The sequence below is a fragment of the Scyliorhinus canicula genome, chromosome 5 (assembly GCF_902713615.1).
Source record: "Scyliorhinus canicula chromosome 5, sScyCan1.1, whole genome shotgun sequence".
Classification (NCBI taxonomy): Eukaryota; Metazoa; Chordata; class Chondrichthyes; order Carcharhiniformes; family Scyliorhinidae; genus Scyliorhinus; species Scyliorhinus canicula.
The window spans coordinates 133247432-133267688 of NC_052150.1; the positions used below are offsets into that span (position 1 = coordinate 133247432).

At 46.9% G+C, this 20257-nt stretch overlaps 1 protein-coding gene across 1 annotated transcript in view; it reads left to right on the plus strand.

Moving 5' to 3' along the window:
- Positions 1-12839: 12839 nt before the first annotated feature.
- Positions 12840-20257, plus strand: part of LOC119965683 (ATP-binding cassette sub-family A member 13-like) — a 398370-nt gene continuing 390952 nt past the window's right edge. Inside the window, exons 1-2 of the mRNA XM_038796446.1 lie at positions 12840-13140; positions 13232-13325. Coding sequence (XP_038652374.1) covers positions 13072-13140; positions 13232-13325 — 163 coding nt within the window. The 5' untranslated portion in view covers positions 12840-13071. The remainder of the gene's footprint in view (positions 13141-13231; positions 13326-20257) is intronic.

Genomic DNA, 20257 nt, shown 5'->3' on the forward strand with positions numbered 1-20257 from the left:
TCAGCACCACAGCAGTGTTGGCATTAGTGCCACGCATTGCCGGCGACATCGCCTGTGCCCGTAGCCTCTATGCACCTGTGGATCTGTTGGAGTGACACTGACATCTCCCTCTGAATGTTCCGGCTGCTCCCTATTGTCTCCATTAGCTCCAGATACCTCTGTGCCACAGGCTTATCATAAGGCTGGGACCCAGCTGAGTCCTCATGTCAAGCAGCCCTCCGACTGCTGTCTCGCCTGGGGGTTCCTGCCTCCACCTGATGTACATCCGCAGCAGTGTGGTTGGATTGGATTGGATTTCTTTATTGCCACGTGTACCGACGTACAGTGAAAAGTATTGGTCTGCATACAGTTCAGACAGGTCATTCCATACATTAAAACAACATAGGACATACATAAATATACAATGTAAATACATAGACCAAGGCATCGGGTAAAGCATACAGGAGTGTACTACAACTGAGTAGAGAAGATGTGTGAAGAGATCTGATCAGCCCTAAGAGGGTCATTTAGGAGCCTGGTAACAGCGGGGAAGAAGTTGTTTTTGAATCCGTTAGTGTGTGTTCTAAGACTTCTGTATCTTTTGCCCAATGGAAGAAGTTGGAAGAGTGAATAAGCCGGGTGGGAGGGGTCTTTTATTATGCTGCACACTTTCCCAAGGCAGAGGGAGGTGTAGACTGAGTCAATGGATGGGAGGCAGGTTTGTGTGATGGACTGGGCTGTGTTCATGACTCTCTGAAGTTTCTTGTGGTCCTGAGCCGAGCAGTTGCCATACCAGGCTGTGATACAGCCCGATAGGATGCTTTCTATGGGGCAACTGTATAAGTTGGTAAGAGTTAATGTGGGCATGCCGAATTTCCTTAGTTTCCTGAGAAAGTATAGGTTCTCTTGTGCTTCCTTGGTCGTAACGTCAACATGGGTTGACCAGGACAGATTGTTGGTGATGTGCACACCTGGGAATTTGAAGCTGTCAACCATATCCACCTCGGCACCACTGATGCAGACAGGGGTGTGTATTACACTTCGCTTCCTGAAGTCAATGAGCAGCTCTTTAATTTTGCTGACATTGAGGGAGAGATTGTTCTTGTTACACCAGTCCACTAGGTTCTCTATCTTCCTCCTGTACTCTGACTCATCGTTGTTTGAGATGACCCACAATGGTCATATCATCAGCAAACTTGTAGATGGAGTTGGAACCAAATTTTGCCATGCAGTCGTGTGTGTACAGGGAGAATAGTAAGAGCCTTGCGGGGCCCCGGTATTGAGGACTATTGTGGAGGAGGTGTTGTTGTTTACTTGTTTACCCTTACTGATTGTGGTCTATGGGTCAGGAAGTCGAGGATCCAGTTGCAGAGAGAGGAGTCCTAGGTTTTGGAACTTTGATATGAGTTTGGCTTGGATTATAGTGTTGATGGCGGAGCTGTAGTCAATAAATAGGAGTCTGATGTAGGACTCCTTGTTGTCGAGATGCTCCAGGGATGAGCCTAGGGCCAGGTGGTGTCTGCTGTGGCTCTGTTGTGGTGGTATGCAAATTGCAGCTCACCACCCCCAAAGCCTGTCCACTAACATTTCCCACCGAGGTTTGTGGATCTGTGCTGGTGGAGGGTGACGATGACAGCTGTGCTGCGACTATAATGGTTGCATCCTTGGAGCTCTCCTCTGAGGAGGTCTCATGGGAGGCTGGAGAGGGGGCCGCCCGGGATGGGCCGGCGGCATCGACTGGAGGACCTGCGGGAGAATGGACATATGGTCAGTCGGAGGAATGGGTCAGTCAGTAAGGCAATAATAACTCATGTGTGACAGGTGCCCCGGGTGGAGCCCGGTGGTTCCTCACCTCTGCGGTGTCTGCAAGCCTCCGCGTGGGTAACCAACCTCTCCTTAACCACCCCGGTCACCTCCAGGGTACGCTCCTCGAAGGAGGTGATGATTTTTAAGTCCGGGACTGCACCGCCAGTCTGGGCCCTCTCCCGACAATTATTTTGAGAGCTTTTCTGAGGAGACACAGAGAGGGCATCGTTAACCTCATGCGTGGTTCACAGTGAGGCCCTGTTAAGTGGAGCAATTAATGTTGAAATGCGTTGCCGCCCTCGTTGGGCTGAGCGCCGGGAAACTCGCGGCAATTCCCGCTTGCTGCCACACTTCGAGTTTTTTCCGGAGAATTGTGCCCCCTATTTTGTCACTGCTGCCTTTTGGTGCGGTCAGAGTCGGTGAGGATGGCAGCTCTCCTACCAATGACTCCAGAACTGGCCTGATGAACACTCTGCTCCCTCTCACACCAGAGTGATGCTTTGCTAAAGGGTGTTCATCCCCTCTCATGCAGCTTCCCTTGGAGGTGGGCTCGACTGGGGTAAGGTTCACTGTGTTGGTGCTGCAGTTACAGGAAAACACCATCAGCTTTTCATTGAAAACCTTCCAACAATTTGAAGCTCACAAGCTTTCCAGAGAAGTTGGCCAGCTGGGAGAAATCCTCCAAGCTGTGCTCCGCACATACAAATGGTGCTGGTTCTGCCGGGACACCACTGAAGTTGACTTGTCCTCATTCAACTGCACTCAGCGAGCTGCCAGAATCAAGGGCACTCAGGAAGCTTTGCGCAAGTCGAGGAGACACATCCAGAGTGGGAATTTGAAACTTGGTAATATGGTGCAGTGAGGTAATTCGGTGCAGAGTGGGAGAAGGTGCTTTTTCCCTACTGTTTTGTTCTCTCTCTTTCTCTGGCCTGTAACTTTTAATTTGCAGGGAGAGAAACAGAGAGTATCTGAGACCCTGGGTGAGTTCTCCCAGTGAGCCAGAGAAGACACAGCCAGAGTGAGGCACAACCAAGAGTGAGTTTGGGAATTTGAAGCTAGGTGGGAATTCGAAGCTTGGGGTGAGGAGGTGCTTCCTATCCCTGGTAAGTGACTGGTAAGTAGTTTTTCTTTTCATTGTCTAATTTATTTATTTTTTCTTTTGTTTTTTCTAATTGTAGTTGTATATGTTTACCTAAGGTTTAAGACATGGCAGGAGATCCCAGACCCGTGTCATGCTCCTCGTGTGCGATGTGGAAGCTCAGGAACATGTCCACTGTCCCTGGCTCCTTCACGTGCCAGAAGTGTGTTCAGTTGCAGCTCCTGTTAGACCGCTTGACGGCTCTGGAGCTGCGGATGGACTCACTTTGGAGCATCCGCAATGCTGAGGACGTCGTGGATAGCACGTTTAGCGAGTTGGTCATACCGTAGGTGTAAGTTACTGAGGGAGATAGAAAATGGGTGACCAAAAGACAGAGCAAGAGTAGGAAGGCAGTACAGGTGTCCCCTGCGGTCATCTCCCTGCAAAACAGATATACCGCTTTGGATACTGTTGAGGGAGATGGCTCACCAGGGGAAGGCAGCAGCAGCAAGGTTCATGGCACCGTGGCTGGCTCTGTTGTGCAGCAGGGCAGGAAGAAGAATGGCAGGGCTTTAGTGATCGGGGGCTCAATCATAAGGGGAATAGACAGGCGGTTCTGCGGACACAATCGAGACTCGAGGATGGTATGTTGCCTCCCTGATACAGGTGTCAAGGATGTCTCGGAGCAGCTGCAGGACATTCTGGAGGGGGGGAGGGTGAACAGCCAGTTGTTGTGGTGCACATCGGCACCAACGATATAGGTAAAAAACGGGATGAGGTCCTACAAGCTGAATTCAGGTAGTTAGGAGTTAAACTAAAAAGTAGGATCTCAAAGGTAGTAATCTCAGGATTGCTACCAGTGCCACGAGCTAGTCAGAGTAGGAATGTCAGGATAGATAGGATGAATGCATGGCTCGAGAGATGTTGCAAGAGGGAGGGATTCAAATTCCTGGGGCATTGGAACTGGTTCTGGGGGAGTTGGGACCAGTACAAACCGGACGGTCTGCGCCTGGGAAGGACTGGAACAGATGTCCTAGGGGGGGTGTTTGCTAGAGCTGTTGGGGAGTGTTTAAACTAATGTGGCAGTGGGATGGGAACCGATGCAGGAAGTTGGAAGGTAGTAAAACAGGGACAGAAGCAAAAGGAAGTAAGGGGGAAAGTGTAAGGCAGAGAAGCCATAGTCAAAAATCAAAAAGGGCAACAGTACAAGGTACAGTGACTGAGGGGAGCTCAGTGAATAGGCCCAGTAATACGAAAAGGAAAAAAACAGGAAGTAAAAACATTAATGGTAAGCAACATGGCAGGTTGTTACATGAAGATATGGAATCAACGACAAGGAAAATTAGGAGAAAAGTTAAGAAGAAATGTAACTTAGGAGAGGTTACTGATTGAGGTATTAAGATTCAAAACAGAAGTAAAAAAGCCAACATAAGTGTACTTTGCCTGAATGCTCACAGTATTCGGAATAAGGTAAATGAGTTGATGGCGCAAATCATCGTGAATGACTATGATTTAGTGGCCATTACTGAAACATGGTTAAAGGATGGTCACGACTGGGAGTTAAATATCCGAGGGTATCAAATTATTCAGAAGGACAGAGTGGATGGTAAGGGAGGTCGTGTAGATCTGTTATTTAAGGATGACATCTGGGCAATAGTAAGGGATGACATCAGTGCTATGGAGGATAAGATTGAATCCATTTGGGTGGAAATCAGGAATTGTAAGGCGAAAAAGTCACTGATAGGAGTAGTCTATAGGCCGCCAAATAGTAACATTATGGTGGGGTAGGCAATAAACAAAGAAATAACAGATGCATGTAGAAATGGTACAGCAGTTATCATGGGGGATTTTAATCTGCATGTCGATTGATTCAACCAGGGCGGTCAAGGCAGCCTTGAGGAGGAGTTTATAGAATGTATCCACGATAGTTTCCCAGAACAGTAGGTAATGGAACCTACGGGGGAACAAGCGGTCCTAGATCTTGTCCTGCGTAATGAGACAGGATTGCTTCATGATCTCATAGTTAGGGATCCACTCGGAAGGAGCGATCACAATATGGTGGAATTTAAAATACAGATGGAGGGTGAGAAGGTAAAATCAAATACTCGTGTTTTGTGCTTAAACAAAGGAGATTACAATGGGATGAGAGAAGAACTAACTAAGGTAGACTGGGAGCAAAGACCTTATGGTGGAACAGTTGAGGAACAGTGGAGAACCTTCCAAGCGATTTTTCACAGTGCTCAGCAAAGGTTTATACCAACAAAAAGGAAGGATGGTAGAAAGAGGGAAAATTGACCCTGGATATCTAAGGAAATAAGGGAGAGTATCAAATTGAAGGAAAAAGCATACAAAGTGGCAAAGATTAGTGAGAGACTAGAGGACTGGGAAATCTTTAGGGGGCAGCAGAAAGCTACTAAAAAAGCTATAAAGAAGAGTAAGATAGATTATGAGAGTAAAGTTGCTCAAAATATAAAAACAGATAGTAAAAGTTTCTACAAATATATAAAACAATAAAGAGTGGCTAAGGTAAATATTGGTCCTTTTAGACGATGAGAAGGGAGTTTTAATAATGGGAGATGAGGAAATGGCTGAGGAACTGAACAGGTTTTTTGAGTCGGTCTTCACAGTGGAAGACACAAATAACATGCCAGTGACTGATAGAAATGAGGCTATGACAGGTGAGGACCTTGAGAGGATTGTTATCACTAAGGAGGTAGTGATGGGCAAGCTAATGGGGCTAAAGGTAGACAAGTCTCCTGGCCCTGATGGAATGTATCCCAGAGTGCTAAAAGAGATGGCTAGGGAAATTGCAAATGCACTAATGATAATTTACCAAAATTCACTAGACTCTGGGGTGGTCCCGGTGGATTAGAAATTATCAAACGTGACACCACTGTTTAAAAAAGGAGGTAGGCCGAGAGCGGATAATTATTGGCCAATGAACTTAACTTTGGTAGTAGGGAAGATGTTGGAATCTATCATCAAGGAAGAAATAGCGAGGCATCTGGATGGAAATTGTCCCATTGGGCAGACGCAGCATGGGTTCATAAAGAGCAGGTCGTGCCTAACTAATTTAGTGGAATCTTTTGAGGATATTACCAGTGCGGTAGATAATGGGGAGCCAATGGATGTGGTATATCTGGATTTACAGAAAGCCTTTGACAAAGTGCCACACAAAAGGTTGCTGCATAAGATAGATGCATGACATTAAGGGTAAAGTAGTAGCATGGATAGAGGATTGGGTAATTAATAGAAAGCAAAGAGTGGGGATTAATGCGTGTTCCTGTGGTTGGCAATCAGTAGCTAGTGGTGTCCCTCAGGGATCAGTGTTGGGCCCACAATTGTTCACAATTTACATTGATGATTTGGAGTTGGGGACCAAGGGCAATGTGTCCAAGTTTGCAGACGACACTAAGATGAGTGGTAAAGCGAAAAATGCAGAGGATACTGGAAGTCTGCAGAGGGATTTGGATAGGTTAAATGAATGGGCTAGGGTCTGGCAGATGGAATACAATGTGTACAAATGTGAGGTTATCCATTTTGGTAGGAATAATAGCAAACGGGATTATTATTTTGATGATAAAATATTAAAACATGCTGCTGTGCAGAGAGACCTGGGTGTGCTCGTGCATGAGTCGCAAAAAGTTGGTTTACATGTGCAACAGGTGATTAAGAAGGCAAATGGAATTTTGTCCTTCATTGCTAGAGGAATGGAGTTTAAGACTAGGGAGGTTATGCTGCAATTGTATAAGGTGTTAGTGAGGTCACACCTGGAGTATTGTGTTCAGTTTTGGTCTCCTTACTTGAGAAAGGACGTACTGGCACTGGAGGGTGTGCAGAGGAGATTCACTAGGTTAATCCCAGAGCTGAAGGGGTTGGATTACGAGGGGAGGTTGAGTAGACTGGGACTGTACTCGTTGGAATTTAGAAGGATGAGGGAGTATCTTATAGAAACATATAAAATTATGAAGGGAATAAATAGGATAGATGCAGGCAGGTTGTTTCCACTGGCGGGTGAAAGCAGAACTAGGGGGCATAGCCTCAAAATAAGGGGAAGCAGATTTCGGATTGGGTTTAGGAGGAACATCTTCATCCAAAGGGTTGTGAATCTATGGAATTCCTTGCCCAGTGAAGCAGTAGAGGCTCCTTCATTAAATGTTTTAAAGATAAAGATAGATAGTTTTTTGAAGAATAAGGGGATTAAGGGTTATGGTGTTCGGGCCGGAAAGTGAGCTGAGTCCACAAAAGATCAGCCATGATCTCATTGAATGGCGGAGCAGGCTTGAGGGGCCAGATGGCCTACTCCTGCTCCAAGTTCTAATGTTGTTATGTTATGTTCTTATGTTCTTGCTGCTGATGTCCTACACGAACTGTCATGATATGCAAACATGCAGCTAATGAACACTTAAGATAGGACATGACCAATGAGCAGTCAGGACACTCAGGGGTGGTATCTCACTATAAAAGGGATGAGGCACTCACACCCCGCCTCTTTCCACAGACCAATATCTACAGAGTGAGACAGGGTGTATCCTCAGCATCACACCCCACCACGTGGCTTAGAGCAAGGCTGGTTCAGTTAGACTGAGTTACTACAATTAGATTAGCAGAGAGTCGAACTCATTGAGAACTGTGCTAATAGTTCAATAAACATATTGAACTCATTTCAATGTCTGCAGCATCTTTTACTTAAAACTGCATCAAGTGGCAGCCTGTGTTATTCCAAACTACATAACACAACATGATACCAGGATTCTGTTCAATATAGTTAGTTCAACTCAGCAAGATCTGTGATGACCAGCAACTGCATACCGGCACAATGGAAAAGATTCAGGCTGCTCACCAGCTCAGGACCTCCAGCTGGCGGACATTCAAACAGAAATTTCAGCTTTACGTTGAAGGATCAGACCTCAATGGTGTGTCTGATGCACGGAAGATACCACAGCGGGTGATCATGCCATAAAAATATTCAACTCCTTTTACTTCGCCAAAGGCCAGGACAAGACAAAGTACCAGACCATCCTGGACAAATTTGACAGCCACATGAGGTGGATATCAACAAAATCTTCGAGTGCCACATATTCAAGCAGTGATTGCAAGGTAAAAACGAATCCTTCAACTCCTGTATAACTAACTTTAGACTTCTAGCGCAATCCTGCAACTTCGGTGATATCACTGATTCCATGATCAGAGACAAAATCATTTTTGGAGTTCACTCTGATCCTCTGCAGGAGCAGTTACTGAAGATCACGCATATGACCCTGCTAGTCGTGATTGAACCATGCACAGTGCATGAGCACGCTAAAAATCGCTTTTCCCAGTACAAAACAGCAGAAAGTGAAAAACTAGCCTCCCACGAGGCGGAGAGTGTGCAGGTCCATCTCCCGGATGCAGCGCCTCAACATTGACGAAAGCAGCCATATCGCATGCTCTTCCCGGGGCCTGGCGCATGCGCGATGCGATTGGGATAATGAAGCGGCCGAAGCCTGCACTGCGCAGGTGCAGACGTCCAACAACCGCACTATGCATGCGTAACGACGCACAGGTCGTCATGACGCCGACGTCATGATGTGTGCGAATTGTGGCACCGCCCATTTAAAGAAACACTGCCCTGCAAGAGGCAAACGCTGTTTAAACTGCGTGAAGCCAGGCCACTATGCAGCCTTGTGCAGATCTGCACCACTAGTCAGGGGCCTGCGCTCCCAATTCCAACAACGGCGCATCCGAAGTGTGCAACGGATCCAGATGATGAATGCCTGGACAACACTTACCGTGTGGGCATTATTACGAAGTGTGAATACGCCACACCAGACGCATCACAAGTCCAATCAATCCTAGCTGTGGATTCCGAGGACGAATGGCGAGCAGTGATGAAGGTCAACCACTGCCCTTTCCAGTTCAAGCTGGACACAGGTGCCTCTGCCAACCTCCTCTCACAGGCGGACTTTAAAAGAATCAAAAAGCCCCCCACGGTCCGTCCAGCTGCCTGTAAACTCCTGGATTACAAGAGGAATGCCATCACGGCACTGGGGTCTTGCCATCTGAAAGTATCCAACCGACACACACAAGCACGGTTACGCTTCAAAATTGTTAAGCCAGACAGGGCATCCCTACTAGGTGCGCACACCTGCAAGCAGTTGAACCTCATTCAAAGGGTTTACACCACAACGTCCTCCCATTTGGATCGTCGAGCCAGCATCGATGACATCCTCGCCCAGTATCCAGATGTATTCAACGGGATGGGCACGCTGCCATATCGATACAAGATTCTGCTATGACCTGATGCCAAGCCAGTGGTCCACACACCACGACGAGTCCCGCTCCACTGAGAGAGCGCCTGAAGGCAGAACTCAAGAATCTTCAGCAAAAAGGCATCATATCCAAGGCCACTAAACCAACTGACTGGGTCAGCTCGATGATGTGCGTAAAGAAGCCTTCGGGGGACTTATACATCTGCATTGATCCCATGGATCTCAATCAGAACATCATGCCGGAACACTACCCCATCCTGAAGAGGGAAGAACTCACGGGTGAGATGGCACACGCGCACTTCTTCACAAAATTGGACGCATCCCAGGGATTTTGGCAAATCTAACTGGAAGAGCCCAGCAGAAGGCTCTGCACCTTCAACACACCTTTTGGCAGATACTGCCTCAATCACATGCCATTTGGCATCATCTCGGCATCGGAGATATTCCATCGCATCATGGAACAGATGATGTAGGGCATTGAAGGGGTTTGTGTGTACGTGGACGATATCATCATCTGGTCCACGACCCTGAAGAACATGTGTCCCATCTCCAGAAGGTATTTCACCGTGTACATGACTACGGCCTAAAGTTAAACAGGTCCAAGTGCTGTTTTGGCACATCCACGCTCAAGTTCCAAGGCGACCAGATCTCGCAACATGTTGCGCACCTGGACACAGACAAAATCAAAACCATTGAGGCAATGAAAGTCCCTGAGGACAAGAAGGCGGTACTGCCTTTCTTTGGTGTGGTCAATTTCCTTGGCAAGTTCATCCCGAACTTGGCAACACACACCACGGCCTTACGCAACCTGGTAAAAAAAATCAGCTGCCTTTGAGTGGAAGACAGAACACCAGGGTGGCTGGAGCTGAAAGCCAAGCTCACCACCACACCTGTCCTAGCAGTCTTCGACCCAGAACGGGAGACGAAGATATCCGCAGATGCGAGTCAGGATGGCATTGGTGCGGTGTTGCTTCAACGAGATGACACATCATCCTGGGCACCAGTAGCATACGCATCAAGGGCGATGACACCCACTGGAACTAGATATGCACAGATTGAGAAGGAGTGCTTGGGTCTTCTCACCGGCATCCTCAAATTTCATGATTATGTCTACGGCCTGCCGACATTCATTGTCGAGGCGTATCATGGGCCTCTGGTCCACATCATCCATAAGGACCTGAATGACATGACGCCTCGGCTGCAGAGAATCCTGCTTAAACTTAGGAGGTATGACTTCAACTTGGTGTACACACCTGGCAAGGAGCTCAACATCGCTGATGCATTGTCCTGCTCCGTCACCTCGCCCAGTGAGCTGCTGGAGATCATCCAGCACATCAAATCGCAGGTGCAGCTGTGTGCTAGCACTCTCCCGGCGACAGAGAATGTAGTTCTCATCCATGGTGAGACAGCCAAAGACCCCCTCTTGCAGCGCGTCACCCACAACCTCACCAATGGCTGGCAGAAAGGGCAGTGCCCACAATTTTACAATGTTAAGGACAACCTGATAGTGATCGATGGCATCCTCCTCAAGCTGGACAGGATTGTCATTCCGCTCAGTCTCCAGAGCTTGGTGCTGCGCCAGATTCATGAGGGACACCTGGGAGTTGAGAAGTGCAGACGCATAGCCCGCAGGCTGTCTACTGGCCCGGCATCAGCCAAGACATCACAAACATGGTCCTGAACTGTGCTACCTGTCAGTGGTTCCAGCCAGCGCAGAGCAAGGAGACGCTCCAACCGCATGACCGTGACCAAGGTTGGCATTGACCTCTTCCATGCGAATAGTCGCGACTACATATTGATCATCGATTGCTTCTCAATCTATCCTGAGGTGTTGAAGCTACCAGACCTCACCTCACGAACTGTCATCAAAGCCTGTAAGGAGACATTCTCAAAGCATAGTATCCCAATCACCATCATGAGCGACAATGGCCCGTGCTTTCACAGTCGAGAATGGTCCACGTTTTCCAGGTCGTACAATTTCAAGCATGTCACCTCCAGTCCACATTATCCGCAGTCCAATGGAAAAGTCGAGAAAGAGGTGCACATTGTGAAACAGCTCATCTGCAAGGCCTTGGACTCTGCTTCCGACATATACCTTGCACTGCTCATGGACAGGGTGACTCCATTATCCACTGGCATGTCGCTGGCTCAACTCCTGATGAACAGGGACCTGCGGATAATGCTTCTAGCCATACACCTGCCCAACCTTGATCACCTCCCGGTGCTGCAGAAGATGCAGCAGCTTCGAGACCGTCAAAAGCAGGGCTATGATGCACATGCCACTGATCTGGCCGTGCTATCTCCGGCAGACACTCTCAGGATCAAGATACCGGATGGTGGGTGGTCTGCTCTGGCTGTCGTTGTTCGACAGGCTGCGCCCCGCTCTTATGTTGTACGTATGGCTGATGCCTCCATCGTGCAAAGGAATCGACGGGCACTGCGCAAAGTTGCTTGCCTACAACCATTTTCCACTCCATTTCCACATGTTGAATTGCCACCTCCAGATACCTCGCACCACGGGGTCACCAGTCAGGCTTCCATCCCACCTGTCAAGGCGCCATCGTCCCCTCCGCCACCTCTCCGCCGGTCGACCAGGATCAGACGCAAGCCTCAGAGACTGGACTTATGAACATTTGTTTTGTTTGCTCTGTTCTGTATTCCTCAGTCAGTCATGTTAGACAGACTGATTCACATGTACACACATTCACATACACCAACAAAAGATTTAAAAAAGGGGAAATGTCATGATATGCAAACATGCAGCTAATGAACACTTAGAATAGGACACGACCAATGAGCAGTCAGGACACTCAGGGGTGGTATCTCACTATAAAAGGGATGAGGCACTCACACCCCGCCTCTTTCCACAGACCAACATCTACAGAGTGAGACAGGGTGTATCCTCAGCATCACACCCCACCATGTGGCTTAGAGCAAGGCTGGTTCAGTTAGACTGAGTTACTACAATTAGATTAGCAGAGAGTCGAACTCATTGAGAACTGTGCGAATAGTTCAATAAACACATTGAACTCATTTCAAAGTCTGGAGCATCTTTTACTTAAAACTACACCAAGTGGCAGCTTGTGTTATTCCAAACTACATAACACAACATGAACAACACTGTGGCAAGTGCGCATGTGCACCAACTTGGGTCTACGACCATTCAGAATTCTCCCCCTTGTTTTCAAATCCCTCTGTGGTTCTTGCCCACCCCGATCCCCATCCTCCTCCAGCTCCACTCCCCTCTGAGAGATCCGTGCTCCTCTCAGTGTACCCTCTTGCTCATCACTGATTTGAATTGCTACAACATTCGGTCAACATTTTGGACAAGGGCAAAGCAGGAAATTAAGTGTTACTTCCGAGACAAAGAAAATGTTAAATGGAATTGGTATAAATGTTATATCAATGTTAATTGATAAAATGCTCGTGAGGTTGAAAGGGTGGCCTTTAATGACATTTCCAGAACTAGCAGCAGCAGTAAACTTTGCAGTAAGTTGTTTTGATTGTATCCGGTGAGGTGTTTTGCCCCATTGATACTGTGTGGGCACATTGACAATTTAGTAATTTGATAAAGCTGTATTCAGCAGAATTCCTTACAACGCCCGCTTTTATATACATATATATATATATATATAGATAGAGACATATACACTGATATCTTTCATGGTTCTTAAATGCTGCAACTTACATTGTTGTTGCATTGTTGGAGGTTGAGTAACCGAATCACTGTTGTTTGTAAGAGGGAGGTTCTTTCTCAATCGGGTTCTCCAACCTTTCCCTCACCCTCTGCATTACCGAGGGCAGCAGTGGTGAGAGAGGAGCTCGCTCCCGATCGGACACACACACTGCCTGCCCCTCAACCGTGGCCATTGACCTCGGGGAAACTCCAATTTCAGCCAGCTCCCCAGCAGCAGCAGCAGATCAACTGGTTGCTGGCTTTCAGCTCAGAGGGCCATTATGGCCAAATTTATTCGCCAGCTCTGCGTGTTATTTTGGAAAAATTGCCTCTGCCGTTTAAGACAGCCGGTAAGATTTCTGCTACTTTTAACTTCCTTCACGTCATTTATTGGAAACTTTGGCGATGTCTAGACATGGTTCTTCCCTTTGTGCATTTCAGGTGCTGACCCTGTCTGAGATTATCTGGCCGTGTCTATTGTTTCTTATCCTGGTTGGTGTGAGAGTTCAGCATCTTCCGCGTCAACGTACTAATTGTGAGTATCGGAATGCACATTTTGCTAAGCAATGGTGTTGCTCTAACTTCCACTGTCAGACTAATGAAGAGTTGATGTTGGACATTACTATCTTTAATGTTTGTCCAGTATTCTCAATCTTCGTGGATAAATAGTGGCCAAGTGTGGCAGGGAGATTTCACATCTTGACAGTTTCCAGTGAAATTGCGAACCATTCTGAAATCCGTTTTGGTGAAAATAGCGACGACGTGAAATCTGAGCTGTGTCAAATGAAATAAATCCAATTGAAAGTACGCTAGGAACAAGTTCGGAAATCCCTCAGTTCTGAGTCTTTACAAAGAAATGCTGGAAAGATTAGATTGGTATCTGGCGATCGGACACTTGACAGATAATAAACGAGGTGAATGAATAAAATTTAAACTGTCCTCAATTAGACCACACAATTCACTTCGAGTGAAAGTTCGGCAAAGAGACCAAATTGTAGTGCTCTTAAATATGATCATCATTTCCATAAACTTTGATGCTGACTTAAATATTTTTAAGGGGCTGAAAATAGCTTTTAAAATAAGAGAGAAATTAAAGTTCTCCGTCAGAATCAGCCACAAATTAAAAACTAGGAAGGGGTGAACTGCTGGATGGGATGAATTCAAATCAACATCATAGCTGAATGCAGATATTAGGCAACTGGAAGATATTTAATTTAAACGCAAACATTCAATCCCTCCACCACTGACACATAGTAGCAGCCGTGAGTACCATCTACAATATGCACTCCCCCAAGGGCTGGGTCACTGTCTGTGTGGAGTCTGCACGTCCTCCCCCTGTGTGCGTGGGTTTCCTCCGGGTGCTCCGGTTTCCTCCCACAGTCCAAAGATGTGCGGGTTAGGTGGATTGGCCATTCTAAATTGCCCGTAGTGTCCTAATAAAAAAAAGTAAGGTTAAGGGGGGTTTGTTGGGTTATGGGTATAGGGTGGATACAGCGGCGTGCAGAGGGGGGGGCCGACGGGGCGCTGGCCCCGGGCAGCGACTGGATGGGGGCAGCACCGCGGTCGGCCCGAGCGCGCCTGCGCACCGCGGTCGGCCCGAGCGCGCCTGCGCACCGCGGTCGCCGCGGTCGGCCCGAGCGCGCCTGCGCACCGCGGTCGGCCCGAGCGCGCCTGCGCACCGCGGTCGGCCCGAGCGCGCCTGCGCACCGCGGTCCGCGGTCGGCCCTAGCGCGCCTGCGCACCGCGGTCGGCCCGAGCGCGCCTGCGCACTGCGGTCGGCCCGAGCGCGCCTGCGCACTGCAGAGGCTGGAGAGGGAGCAGAAAGGGCGCGAATTTTCCAGAATGGACGGCATTGCCACCATGGGTGAGTTTTATTTATTCATTTATTTATTTTATTTATTTGATCTATTTTAAAACTCTTCTCTGCACCCTCTCTGTAGCTGTCAACTTTTAAACTGTCGTGCCCAGAATTTGACATTTGGGCCAGGGGCATCCATTTGGGACAGAACCAGTATTTTATAAAAATTCATCATGGCCTCTTAACTTTTGCCCTCTTACCCTTTATACTTAAAGCCCAGGGTCAGCAGGGTGCAGGGGAGATTCTCAGAGACTTGACTGCAAGCTGCTGGAGCTCGGATCTTGAACAGAGCTTTTATATCTGGATTTGGGGACCCTTTATGCACTGGCATAGTGCACAAACAGGCCCCACATGACCAGGGTTTTGTGAAGAAGAAGGGATCTGGAAATGTGTTGACTGTGAAAATTATATTTGTGGAAATTGGGTGAAGTAGTTTGATGAGACTTGGTGCTAAAGCTTTAGAGAAATGAAGATGGAATTTGATTTGAGGAAGTTCAACGTTTTGAAGGATATTGTGGCTGAAATGAAAGCGATACGTGCTGAATGAGCTGACCGAAATGTGTGAGATATGTCTTTGTATCTGCTATGTGTAATTTATCGGTCATATTATTGCAATTTTCCTGTTAATTCATGTTTAATTTACGTTGATTTTGGTGTGATTGCTAATATAAAAGTGAAGTCTTGTATATTGGTCTTAGTTGGGTTGTTTGTAGTTGTTTCCACAAGGGTCATAACAGTATTTCCATGACGTTCTGCTCATATCCTTCTCCATGGGGGTTGCAGAGGAGGGAGGCGCAACTTTTGAGACATAACATCTCACCCATTGATTTAGATTTAGAACAGTACAGCACAGAGCAGGCCCTTCGGCCCTCGATGTTGTGCCGAGCAATGATCACCCTACTCAAACTCACGTATCCACCCTATACCCGTAACCCAACAACTCCCCCTTAACCTTACTTTTTAGGACACTACGGGCAATTTAGTATGGCCAATCCACCTAACCCGCACATCTTTGGACTGTGGGAGGAAACCGGAGCACCCGGAGGAAACCCACGCACACAGGGGGAGGACGTGCAGACTCCGCACAGACAGTGACCCAGCTGGGAACCAAACCTGGGACCCTGGAGCTGTGAAGCATTGATGCTAACCACTATGCTACCGTGTTGCAAAGCAAAATGACTGAAGAAGAGAACAATATCCCTAGAATTCCAGCGCTAAGGGGAAATTGACTAACTTACAGCGCAATTTAACCTCAGGCAGCCGTCCTATACCTTAGAGATGGCAAAGATAAAGAGGTCAGTGAATAGCTCTAGAACGGGTGCAACTACGTTTTTTATAGGTTTTTTGGTGATATTTAATGAAATATTTACGTGGGATATAGTAAGAGTGAAGCCTGGATGATCAGAGGACTGCTATGGCATTTAATCTCGGAATAGGAGACATTTATTCCTTAACATGCTAATATTTGAATACAGATACCACTAATTTGCAAGTCTATGATATAAATTGCACAAAATTATCAGTGGAGATGAACAAGAAAGAGAGAAATTAAAAAAGGAATGTTCAGACTTTGCAAATTATTATGACAATGATGTGGTTGCAATTCAGATATATGACGAAATTATTGATTTTGTGATGCTCCTTCGAGCTGGAGGGACTAGAGTTCCCCCTGATCCTAAAGATGCTCTGGAGTCTTTACTGCAGTATGGGAGGGATGTCTTTCCGACGCTGTGTGTTTCATACAGATTACTGCTTACAATCGTATTTTCAGTCGCAAGCTGTGAAAGGTCATTTTCAAAACTGAAATTAATAAAAACATATCTGAGGTCTTCTATGTCACAGGAGCGACTGACCAACCTGGCTTTAATAAGCATTGAAAAAGAATTTCTCACAGCTGATGTAAAAAATGAAGTAGTTCAGGTGTTTTGTGACAGGAGGTATCATTTGGGGAAAAGAACTTAATAAATTTGATTGATTAATATTAAAATCGAATAAATCAGGGTAGCATGGTGGTTAGCATAAATGCTTCACAGCTCCAGGGTCCCAGGTTCGATTCCCGGCTGGGTCACTGTCTGTGTGGAGTCTGCACGTCCTCCCCCTGTGTGCGTGGGTTTCCTCCGGGTGCTCCGGTTTCCTCCCACAGTCCAAAGATGTGCGGGTTAGGTGGATTGGCCATGCTAAATTGCCCGTAGTGTCCTAATAAAAGTAAGGTTAAGGGGGGGGGGTTGTTGGGTTACGGGTATAGGGTGGATACGTGGGTTTGAGTAGGGTGATCATGGCTCAGCACAACATTGAGGGCCGAAGGGCCTGTTCTGTGCTGTACTGTTCTATGTTTACAGCGTTTATTTCATGTTTCATCTGTGTTTATATATTCAAAATGTTTTCCTTTCTCATAATATTTCTCAGTATATTAGGCCTTATACTTGAGTCTTTGGGGGCATATAATCAAGATTTGCCCCGGGCATCACCAGACCTCTGCACGCCGCTGGGTGGATACGTGGGTTTGAGTAGGGTGACCATGGCTCGGCACAACATTGAGGGCCGAAGGGCCTGTTCTGTGCTGTACTGTTCTATGTTCTATGTTCTAAGGCTCCTTCGGCAGCACCTTCCAAACCCACGGCCACTACCACCTAGAACAATTTTTTACAAATTTATTTTCCATGGACCCATTTTTACCAACCGGCCAACCTTCGGGACCCACGCCGGCCCACCTTCTCGACCCAGCATTTTCTCTTACCTTGTCTGATGCTGACAAAATGGAGGAATCACAATCGCGCCCAAAGCACGTCGAGGTTCGGGGGGCGTGACCTGCTCTTTGCCTCCCTTCAGGCAGGAAGATTACATTGCATTTAAAATAAAAATCTCCTGCTTCTCCGATTGTGCAAACCTACCTTGGCTAATAAATGGAAGGATTCCAGATGCCTTCTTAACCACCTTAGCAACCTGTCCTGCTACCTTCTGTGGACATTCACTCCAAGGTCCCTCCCTTCCTCTACACTTCTCAGCATCCTCCCATATATAACTATCCTTTGCCTTGTTTGACCTCCCTAAATGCATCACCTCACACTTCCCTGCGTTGTATTCCATTTGCTGCTTTTCTGTCCACCTGGCCAGACCAGTAGCTGCTTCATATATTGAAAGACATGAGGGATAAAGTATTTGCTCCTGCATCTATTTGCACTTCATTCAATTCCGAGATGTCGGCTAGTTGGCTGGCCAGAATGTTCTTTTGTTTCTCCCCTTGTTTTCTCTCATGTACGAAGAGTGCTTTCTGCTCAGTTGTGTTCCGAATGAAGCAAAAATTTGGAGATGGGCTAGTTGGCCGAATATGGTGGCATATTTAATACAGTTCTGTGTAACACAGGATTTGACTACTTAGGTGCTGGTTGCTCAGTCGGTTTTGGGATAAGAAATAGAAAAGAAATTCATAACAGAATTTAATAACAAGTACCTTCACATTTTGGGTGAAATCTTGCCTTTAAATGCTAGCTGATCAGTTTTCTTTATTGGAGCTTACGGAACCACGTGGTTCTACACATGAGCACCGATGAGCGGGCAAGCATGCGTAGTGTGCCAGCATTTTCTTATATGGTGCGGCTGTCATTTTGAAGTCCGCTCACAGTGGCATAGTTAAAAGCCAACGGGTCGCGACCCCCACTTTGAAAATGCCTGATTTAGAAGGACAAAGGCAACAGATACCTGGGAACCTCATCACCTGGAGGTTCCCCTCCAAGTCACTCACCACCCCGACTTGGAAATATATTGCCCTTTCTTCACTGGGTCAAAATCCTGGAATTCCCTTGCTGAGAGCACTTGAGTGTACCTACACCTCAGGGACTGCAGAGGTTCAAGAAGGCAACTCACCACCACCTTCTCAAGGGCAACTAGGGATGGGCAACAAATGCTGGCCTAACCAGCAGCGCCCACATCCCATAAATTCATTTTAAATGTTACCTAATGGTAAGAAAACCAAATAGCTCTCAGGCTATAATACAGAATGATAAAGCAGAAAGAAGGGGTGTTGAGCCAGCTACTTTAACCAGGAATGACATATAGCATTGGGTAGGAATGACAAAAACAGCTAAGAAATAGAAACATTATCTGTATGGACTGAGATAAAGGATATAAACATGCATCAAGCAGAACCTTGGTGTCTTCCTATCAAATGGGCACACCACATAAAATAAAACCAAAAGCAAAAAAGCAGTCAAGATTGCTGAATGCCAGACTTTGGTACTTATCAAACTGGACAGTGGTGCTTCAGATGTCCAGGTACTATTCTGAGGTTCTGAGGAGAGATCAGCCACATGATTCAGGGTATAGTACAGATGAGCAAACAGAAGAAAAGAAGTAGAGAGAGAAATATACGGACAAATATATATGAAATTAGTAAAATCGACAGAATTATGGGAAGTTTCAACTCATCTAATATAGAGGGAAAATATACTGTAAATGGCAAAACGCTTAGGAATATAGAAATTCAGAGAGATCTGGACATGCAAATCCACAGATCTTTGAAAGTGGCAACACAAGTGGACAAGATAGTCAAGACAGCATATGGAATGCTTTCCTTCATTGGACAAGGCATCAAATATAAAAACTGGCAAGTCATGCTGCAGTTGTATAGAACCTTGGTAAGGCCACACTTGGAATATTGCGCACAATTTTGGTCGCCACACTACCAGAAGGATGTGGAGGCTTTGGAGAGGGTGCAGAGGAGGTTTACCAGGATGTTGCGGGGCGGCATGTGGCGCAGTGGTTAGCACTGGGACTGCAGCGTTGAGGAGACGGGTTCGAATCCCGTCCCTGGGTCACTGTCCATATGGAGTTTGCACATTCTCCCCGTGTCTGCATGGGTTTCACCCCCACAACCCAAACATGTGCTAGTTAGGTGGATTGACCGTAATAAATTGCCCCTTAATTGGAAAACTAAATAATTCGCTGTTCTAAATTTAAAAAAAAATAAGAACAAAGTTCTATTTTAAAAAAGGGACAGCATGGTAGCACAGTGGTTAGCACACTTGATTCACAGCTCCAGGGTCCCAGGTTCGATCCCCCGCTGGGTCACTGTCTGTGTGGAGTTTGCACGTTCTCTCCCTGTCTGCGTGGGTTTCCTCCGGGCGCTCTGTTTCCTCCCACAGTCCAAAGATGTGCAGGGTTAGGTGGATTGGCCAAAATAAATTGCTCTTAGTGCCCAAGAAGGTTAATTGTGGTTACTGGGTTACGGGGATAAGGTGGAGTTGTGGGCCTGAGTAGAGTGCTCTTTCCAAGGACCAGTGCAGACTCGATGGGCTGAATGGCCTCCTTCTGCACTGTAAATTCTATGATTCTATGTTGCCTGGTCTGGATGGTGTTAGCTATGCGGAGAGGCTGAATAGACATGGACTGTTTTCATTAGAACAACGGAGGTTGAGGGGTGACCTGTTAGAGGTCTACAAGATTATGAGGGGCATGAATAGAGTGGATGGGCAGGCGCTCTTTCCCAAGGTGGAGGGGTCAATCACAGGGGGCATAGGTTTATGGTCCAAGGGGCAAAGTTTAGAGTAGACAGCGAGGCAGGGTTTTTACACAGGGGGTGGTGAGTGCCAGGAATGCATTGCCAGGGGAGG